Here is a 9,132-nt window from a genome sequence, read left to right on the forward strand (position 1 = left end):
GGGGGGGGGTGTAGGGGGGGTGTCTAACCCTGGGGGGAGGACTAGGAGCACCTAGGTTGGGGGGGGGGGGGGGTATGTCTACCGTGGAGGGAAGACAAAGGGCACCCATGTGAGGGAGGGGGAGACTGGGGAAGATGGGGGGCAGCCCGGGGGGGGCGGTTAGTTGTTAAGGGTGGGGGGAGAACAGAGGGCACCCAGGTGAGGTGGGGTTGCTCACCTGGGGTGGGGGGCAGAGCTGGGGAGGACTGGGGGGCTTAAGCAGGATGGGGTGTGGGGCAGGTTGAGGGTTCCCTGCGCTGCCCCGGGGGGGGGCAGGGGTGGGGGGTGTGCTGTACCCAGGGGCAGGGCTGGGGGTCACCCATGTGCCTGTACCCAGGGTGGTGGTGGTGGGGGGTGTCCCTGGCTGCCTGCCCTCAGCAGAGCCACTGCCCACAGGGATGGGGACACGGGTCCGCATCCCTGACACCCCAGCCCCTGCCAGCTACCCCCACCACAGTGACAGCACCAGCCCCCCCCCGGGTCCCCCACCCCCCAGGCCACCCACCCGCAGCCCACCGAGGGCACAGGAGGGGTAAAAGCAACTTCACTCTGAAAAAAAGGAAGAAAAAGGAGAACTGGGGTGCTGGGGACAACCCTGGCACAGCCCCATGCCCCAGGGCTGGGTCCCATGGGGCAGAGGAGGGGGCCCACCCCCCCACAAAGCCCCTGGGGCCACCCCCCCCCAAAGCTCCTGGACCACCCAGAGCCAGGGCGAGGACAGGGCTGAGCAGATCTCCGGCTCCACCGGTCCTCGCCTGCTGCCAGGGGAAACTGAGGCAGGAGGTGACCCAGGCCCTGCCACCCCCGGCCGGGGTGAGGCCAGCAGCGGCACCCAGGGGCCCCTAACCCATGGCACAGCCCTGCCCCATGGCGTGAGGGCTGGGGGGGGGCAGGGGGGTGGGGAGGTGCCACACGTGCGAGGAGTCTGGGTGCTGAGGACACCCACCCCAGGGGGGTCCTGGGGGACCCTCGCACCTGTCAGGCTCTGCGGCACCCCCACCAGGAGGGCTTGGTGCCCACCGGCAGGGCTGGGTGCCCACTGGGCAGCTACCGTGCCTCAGTTTCCCCGTGGTGCTCAGCAGAGCGAGGCAGGATGCCGCAGGCAGCGAGGCCTGGGCACCCAGAGCCTGGTGTGGCCACCAGCCCCCTCCCCAGCACGCCGGGGCTGCCGGCCGCAGCGAAGCCCAGCTGCCGGCATGTGCTCAGCCCAGAGGAATGTGCCAAATCACTCCCAGATGTGCGTGGCGGCCAGCCCGCCGCCCCCTCCGTGGCCCACCGGCACAGCCGCCGGGCACCGGGGACCCCACACCACCCCGCCACAGGGCTGCCCGTGGGGCCGGATCCTGCCCGGCCATGGGGTCCAGCCCGGCCGGTGGCGTCGGGGTGCCGAGGTCCAGTAGGGTGTCGGGGTGCTGAGGTCCGGTAGGGCAGCGGGGTGCCAGGGCGTGGGCAGGAGATGCCACGGGGCAGGGCTGCATCCCCAGTGTCCCCGATGTCCCCATCCGCTCGAGGCCCCACAGCCCCCAGCCAGCATGGAGCCTGGTGCTGGCATGGTGGGGTCGTGTGGGGTCCTGCCCCGCACCCCTGGCCCCGGTGCCCGGTGCGAGCGCAGCGGAGCAGAAAGGGGCTGTCAGATGGAATCTGGGTGCTGGCGGTGACGGCGCGGCGGGAGGCGGCCGTGCCCGCCACGTGGCCGCTTATGTAAGGAGAGTGCAGGGGAGGACAGGGAGGCCGGGGCAGCGGGGGACACCGCCGAGGGGACACTGGGCCCCCACCGCGCACACGCAGGCAGCTGCGCAGCCGGACACGCGCACCAAGGGCTGCCCACGGCACAGCCAGGCACGGCACGGCACGCGTGTGCGGGAGTGAGGGCACACGGGCCGGAGCGGGCCCTGCCAGCCCCTTGGTCCCCCCGCCTTCGGCACGAGGCCGCCATGGTGTCCTGGGGACAGCGGTGATGTCCTCGAGCCGTGGGGCTCCCGCTGAGGCGCTGCCGGCCCCTCACCGGGCGGTGATGAACGGCTCCGGCGGGAGCTCCGGCACCCACGCGGCTGAATCCATCTGCGCCATCGATTTTTCATCCACTGCGGCAGAGAGCGGAGTCGGGGCCGGTGTGGCCGTGGGTGCCCCGGCGGGCTGACACGGTGACGGGAGCCGCACGCCCGTGTCCCCGCGCCACCCTGCTGGCCCCCTCCCCACTCACCACCCTGGGGACAGCGCCACAACTGGGGACCCTCCAGTGGGACGCCCAGTCTGGCCAGTCTGGCACAGGCCCCCCTTGCCCTACTGGCACAGCTGCCACCTTGCCCAGCATCACGGTGGGCTCAGGGAGGGCTGGGGATGGAGTGGTTGGGGGGGGGGCAATGTGGGGAGCAGGGGCACCACGGTGCCCACCTGCGTCACCGCCACGTCACTGCGGTCACACACGCTGCCAGCCGCTTCCTTCCGGCCACCGTCACCATGTGCCGTGGCTTCGTGCCGTGGGGCTGCGTCACAGCCACAGGGCTGGCACAGGGCAGGATGCAGCCGCCATGGCCTGGGGGGGGGGGGGGAGCGCGGGGGGGGGGGGCTGGCACCCCGTGCCCGGCCCAGCACTGCCCGCAGGTGTGGGGATGCCGGTACTGGCTCAGCCCCACGGCCCGGTGAGGGGTGGCAGCACCACGGTCCCCGCTCAGCCCCATGGCACAGTGAGGGGACAGGGACACAGAACAGCGGGCGCAGCCTGGCCTGAACCCGCTGCCCCCTCCGTGCCGCCGCACACGTCCGACACATGGCAGCTCTGGCTATAAATAGCCCCGCGGCAGCGATGGCTGAGCCGCGCTCGGGGCCTGGCTGGGGCTGCCAGCTGCCCCCGGCCCTGCCGCGCCGCCCCTGCCTCAGTTTCCCCACTGCTCCCCAGGGCAAACGGCAGCCGGGGAAGGAGCTGGCGGCTGCTGCCCCGACCCCACGGTGTCCCCGGCCCGGCAGGGCCAGCCAGTGCCCCGGCGTGCCAAACCACAGGGTGGGAACCGGAGGCTGCACCAGGACGCCCAGTCGGGCGGTGGTATCCAGCCCCCTCGCCGGGCTCTGCTTTGGCACTGGGTGCCGAGGGGAAGGACACGGCCGATGTCCCCACACTGGGGGCACCCCACAAGCCACAGGGCCAGAGCCACGATGGGGCTGGCACATACCGAAGCCACGATGGGGAAACTGAGGCACAGAGGGGACCCAGGCACCCCACCCTGCCCCTACACCCGGCGCCCCAGCCCCAGCCGGGGGGCCTGGGTGACACGGTGGGGGGCGATGGCCAGGGTGGGGGGCGATGGTGGGCTGTGGGGCACTGCTGGAGCCCCAGCCCCTCCCCGCTCCCCCGCGTGCCTGGGCCCCCCCAGCCAGGCAAGCTGCAAAATTAGGTCAAAGCATCTATTAATTACGAGCGGAGGAGCTGGGGCCAGGAGCTGGGGGGAGAGCCGGGGGGCTGCAGCCCGGGAGGCCAGAGGGGCTGGAGAGGGGGACCAGGGCTGTGCGCCCCCAGCCCCGGGGCAGGAAAGGAACAAGGAGGGGGGAGGGGGCAGACACAGGAGCCAGCGCTGATCCAGAACAACTTTACTAACACCAGGAGATGGGGGGGACCCTGCTGTCACCCCACCCTGCGGCTGGGCACAGCCTGGACCGAGCGCACGGGGACACTGGGACCCTCCCTGCTGCACCCAGGGGCCTGGGGGGGTCCCAGGGCTCTGAACGAGCCGGGGGCAAACGCGGCCATGGCTCCAGGGAGCAACGCTGGGTCCCGGGATCAACACAGGATCCCGGGATCACGCGTGCCAGGGTGGGAGTGGGGCCAGGAGCTCCCCCAAGGCCACGGCCACTGCTGCGGAGGGGCTGGGGTGGGTGCCAGCCTCCCGCCTCACCTCCAGCTGCGCAGAAAGAATAATCATAATAATGATAAAATAATAATAATAATAATAAAACTGCCCCAGACTGAGAGCCCCAGGGCAGGAGTCAACAAACAAGGGCCGAGGCCTCTTGGAGCCATTTTCCTGCTCCCGGCACAGCCCAGCCCAACCACGCACACGCCAAAATCCCACCCAGGGCAGCGCCCGCCCAGCCCGCCCCGAGGGGCCGTGGGGAGGGGGCTGCCGGGGGCTAGCGCAGCCCCTGGGCCATGATGCTGCCCACCAGCACCGCGTCCTGCAGCACGTGCTCCACCGCCGCCGCCTCCATCTTCAGGGAGACCTGGGGGAGAGAGAGCGGCTCAGCATGGTGCTGCCGGACCCCTGCCCCGCTCTTGGATCCCCGCCGGACCCCTGCCCCGCTCCCGGCTCCCTGCCGGACCCCTGCCCCACTCTTGGATCCCTGCCCCGCTCTTGGATCCCCGCCGGACCCCTGCCCCCCTTCCCAGACCCCTGCCCCACTCCCGGACCCCTGCTGGACCCCCCTCTGCTCCCAGAGCCCTGACAGACCCCTGCCCCACTCCCAGACACCTGACAGACCCCTGCCCCACTCCCAGACCCCTGCCCCACTGCCCCCCAGGGTACCTTGGCCAGCCGGGCCTCCTTGGCCCTCTTCAGCTCAAGGACACCGCGTGACTCCAGGAGGGTGACAAGGGACAGACACTCAGCCTGGTCGACAGCAGGGAGCTGCTGCTGCTGGCAGACCTTGCTGTAGGCATCGTGGAGCTGGGGAAGGCAGGGCGGGCATTACGCCATGGCGTGGCATCCAAAGGGAAGACCCCAGGGACACCCCCCAGATCCCCAAATCCAGCCCTGAGAGGGTCCCACTGCCACTCACCTTCCCCAGTGTCACCTCCTGGGCACGCAGGCGCCGGGTGAGCAGCAGCAGGGAGCAGAGCAGCACCTTCTGCTGCAGCGGGAAGGCATCCCGGGCCCCACGGCCGCCCGCCACCAGCCGATCCTCAAACACCTCCGAGATGACACGGGAGATGTGCGGGAGCCCCACGCGCTTGGGGACAGGGGACACCGGGGAGTCACCTGTGGGGACAGATAGGGCTGCAGGAGATACGGGGGTGACGAGGAATAGGAGTGGGTGGCAGCGCAGAGCAGGTGCCCCAGAAAGGGACCCCAGCCCGGAGGTGCCACACACAGGGTTTTGGTGCCGGCGCGGCAGCCGGCAGCAGCTACTCACTGCCGGGCAGCGGCTTGAGCAGGGTCTGGCTCTGCACCTCCAGCTCCACCACCTCCACGGCGCGCCTGGGGAGAGACAGCCCTGAGCGTCGGGCAGAGCGGCCCGCCCTGGCACGGGCACCGCCGGCACGGGGCTCACGGGGGCCACCGGCCGTGGCACCACGGGCACAGGCACCGCCGGCACAGAGCTCACACGGGCCACCGGCCACAGCACCACTGCCATGGGCACCGCTGGCACAGAGCCTGCAGGGGCCACCGGCCGTGGCACCACCGGCACAGGCACCGCTGGCACAGAGCCTGCAGGGGCCACCGGCTGCGGCACCACCGGCACAGGCACTGCTGGCACAGAGCCTGCAGGGGCCACCGGCTGCAGCACCACAGGCACAGGCACCGCTGGCACAGAGCCTGCAGGGGCCACCGGCCGTGGCACCACGGCACAGGCACCGCTGGCACAGAGCCTGCAGGGGCCACCGGCTGCAGCACCACAGGCACAGGCACCGCTGGCACAGAGCCTGCAGGGGCCACCGGCCGTGGCACCACCGGCACAGGCACCGCTGGCACAGAGCCTGCAGGGGCCACCGGCCGTGGCACCACGGCACAGAGCTCGCAAGGGCCACCAGCCGCAGCACCGTCACTGACCTGCAAATATCCAGGGCCTTGCGAGCGTCCCCAGTGACTGCAGAGACCTTGCGGGCGCAGAACTGGATGGCGGCGGCATCCAGGACGGGGGTCACCAGCCACCTGCCGAGGCACCGCACACCATCAGCACTGCCGAGCCACCCCACGTTGTCACCCACCCTGTGTGTCCCCCCACGTCTCCACCTGCCCCAGCCGCTCCTGCAAGATGACGACGAGCTGCTCCCGGGTGTAGGGCGGGAAGTGCAGCAGCCGGGGGCCACCAGCCACCCAGGCCCCCAGCCGCGCCAGGCTGCGGTCCGTCAGGTCCAGAGCGTTGGCCAGCCCTGTGGGCACAGCGGGGTGAGGAGGGGAGGGAGGAGGGCTGTGCCCCGAGGAGGGAGAGGGTGGGCGAGGGGGGGTTGCAATGACAATTCCCCTCCCCCCTCCCATCAGCCCCCTAAATAGGGAGGGTCGCCGGGGTGGGCAGTGCCACGCTGCCGCGCACTCACCCATGAGGACAAGCCGGGAGCCGGGCAGCTGGGGCCATTCGAAGAGGGTGTAGAGCACATCCTGCCCCCTGTTCTCCAGCTGGTCCAGCTCGTCCAGCACCAGCAGGCTGCAGGGAACAGGGAGCCCGGATCAGCCCCGGCTCTGCCCACACCCCCGCAGCCCCTTCACAGCCCCCCCGAGCAGGGAAAGCCGCTGCTGGGGCCACCTCTCCCAGCTGGCCACGCTGGGGGCATCGAGCGGGGGCCCCCCCAGCCCCAGGTAGGAACTCACACCATGGGCCCCGCGGCCGTCAGCTGCTTCTCCAGCCTCCGCACGCCCTCGCGGCCGGTGGCCACGGGCAGGCCCAGCTGCTGCGCCACGGCGGGGAAGACGGCCTGCGGGCTGCTCAGCGACATGCAGTTCAGGACGACGGTTTTGCTCCTGGCGAGCTCATCCTGCCAGCGACAGGAGCGTCACACCGGCCACACTGCTGCCCCCTCCCCTGAGCTGGCACCGCAGCAGTGCTGCCCCCCTGCCCCATTTCCCTACTGGCTTGCTGTGCCAGCACCCCCAAAACAGGCACCTCTGCCCCCACCCCCCCACGGGGGTCTGCCCCACTCCTGAGAGGTTGCCGGGACCCCCGGCGTGGCGCACCTTGCAGTCGAGCAGGACGCGGTTCAGACAGGCTGTTTTCCCTGTCCCAGGGGCTCCAGAGATGTAGAGGCTGCCGGGCTGGCACCCACGGACGTGATCCCGCAGGAATTGCCGGATGATGCCCATCTCCCTCTCCCTGGCATGGAGGCGGTCGGGCATGGCTGTGTGCAGCACCCGCTTCGCCTGCAGGTAGCAGGTGCCTGCGCCGGGGAGAGGGGGGGGGGGTCACGGGGGGCTCATGGTGCTGCCAGGACCCCCCTGGTGCCCCCCTGACCACACTCACCTCCCTGCCTGAAGAGCCGGGTGCGGGCAGGCTGCCGGCACCTCTGGGGGGTCTCCTGCCCCCCCTTCTGCGGGGATGCCCCTGGGCTGCTGGGCTTCTGGGGGGAGGCTGGGGGGGTCTTGAAGAGCAAGCGGCGCCCCTGGTTCTCCTTACTGCGCTTGGCCGGGGAGCAGGGCAGCGCGTGGGGGACATTGCAGAGGTTGTCGTCACCTGCGGAAGAGACGGATCAGCGGGGTGGCCGAGCTGGTGGGCCTGATCCTGGCAAGATGCCAGATGTCACATGGTGCCACTCCCCCCCCCCCCGCCCCCAAGGGCCCGATGCTGGCAAGATGCCACTTGTCACATGGTGTCACCCACCCCACCAGCAGATTTTCGTCTTGCAACCAGGCAAAGCCCCAAATGCAGCCGTGCGAGGGATGGGACGGAGCTCGATACGCTGCCTGCCCCAGCCCCACAGCAGCTCTTGGGGAAGGGGTGCCCCCCACACCATCCCGGGGGGTCCCAGGGGAGGGGGCGGGGGGGGGGGGCAGGGCTCACCCAGGCGCTTGCAGGGGCTCAGGGGCGGCGTTTTGGTCCAGGGTGAGCATGTGGCCAGCGCCGCCCGGCCGGGGTCCGTGGCCCTGGGGTAGGGGGAGAGCCGCAGGGCGGTGGGCTCGGTGCTCTTGGCGAGGCAGCGGGCGCTGCGCCTGCGGGGGAAGCTGATGGTGGGCTGGCACTGGGGGCTGCTGCTGGCCATGGTGGGGGGGCTGCGGGTGGAGCAGGGACACCGGTCAGGCGGGGCAAGGGTCCCAGCCCCACATCTCCATCTGCACCCACTCAACCCTCTCCTGCATCCCCCACCCCCCCATGGGCCTGCTCTGCCCCACATCTCTGTTCCTGATAACCCCTGCCCCCGCTCAGGCTGCAACCCCCAGCCCTCGGCCCCCCACTCGCCCACCCGTGTCCCAGCCTCCCGTGCTCCCTTCCTCCTCCCTGCCCCTCCCCCCTCAGCCCCCTCCGTACCCCGGCTCCCAGCTCCCGTGCCCCCCTCCAGCCCGGATCCCCCCAGACCCCCGTGCCGCCCCTCACCCTAAACCCTCCTCGGCCGCCAGTGCTCCCCCCTCACCGCAGACACTCCCAGACCCCGGTGCCCCCCCCCCCCCAGCCCGGATCCCCCAAGACCCCCGCGCTCCCCCTCACCACAGCCCCCCTCCCCGGCGGCACATGCTCCCCCCTCACCTCAGACGCCCCTAAACTCCCGCGCCCCCCGCTTCGCCTCGGTCCCCCCCAACCCCCCCCTCACCCCAGTCCCCCCCCGTGCCCCCCCTCCCAATCCCGGCCCCCCCAGACCCCCGCCCCCCCCCCCCCCCGGCCCCCCACGCGCCGCCGCCGCCCCCCCAACCTTCTCGCGCCAACTCAGTCCTAGCTCTGCATTTCCCGCCACCAGGCTGAGCCGGGCCCGCCCCCTGCGCCCCATTGGCTGCACCGCCCGCCGCCGCCACCAATCGCAAGGCCCTACGCCGAGCGCCGCGGCCGGAGGAGGGGCCGTCGCCCAGCAACCAATCGGCGAGGGAGCGCGGGGCACGCCGGGAGGCGTAGTCGGGTGGGGCCGCGATCTCGCGGTGTCCCCAGTGCTCCCAGTGTCACCAGCCCCGCCTGCCCAGTGCCACCAGTGCCCCCGCCCTACCTCCCCAGCGCTCCGTGTCACCAATACCCCCAGCCCAGCGCTCCCAGTGCCACCACTGCTCCCAGCGCTGCCATCCCAGTGCCACCAGCCCTGCCTCCCAGCGCCACGAGTGCCCCCAACCCTGCCCCTCCAGCGCTCCCAGTGCCACCAGCCCTGCCTCCCAGCGCCACGAGTGCCCCCAACCCTGCCCCTCCAGCGCTCCCAGTGCCATCAGCCCAGCCTCACCAGTACCCCCAGCCCTGCCTCCCCAGCGCTCCCAG

At 71.6% G+C, this 9,132-nt stretch overlaps 1 protein-coding gene across 1 annotated transcript; it reads right to left on the reverse strand.

The window, feature by feature from the left end:
* Positions 1–3,954: 3,954 nt before the first annotated feature.
* On the reverse strand, positions 3,955–8,043 carry CDC6 (cell division cycle 6). The gene is given in 12 exon segments (XM_055697839.1): positions 3,955–4,254; positions 4,557–4,697; positions 4,810–5,009; positions 5,164–5,228; positions 5,802–5,890; positions 5,892–5,903; positions 5,985–6,124; positions 6,290–6,396; positions 6,561–6,724; positions 6,924–7,123; positions 7,207–7,416; positions 7,744–8,043. Coding segments are annotated over 12 exon segments (1,617 nt in total). The 5' UTR covers positions 7,943–8,043; the 3' UTR covers positions 3,955–4,164.
* Between the last annotated feature and the right edge of the window lie 1,089 nt (positions 8,044–9,132).

Source organism: Falco cherrug, chromosome 20, assembly GCF_023634085.1.
Source record: "Falco cherrug isolate bFalChe1 chromosome 20, bFalChe1.pri, whole genome shotgun sequence".
Classification (NCBI taxonomy): domain Eukaryota; kingdom Metazoa; phylum Chordata; class Aves; order Falconiformes; family Falconidae; genus Falco; species Falco cherrug.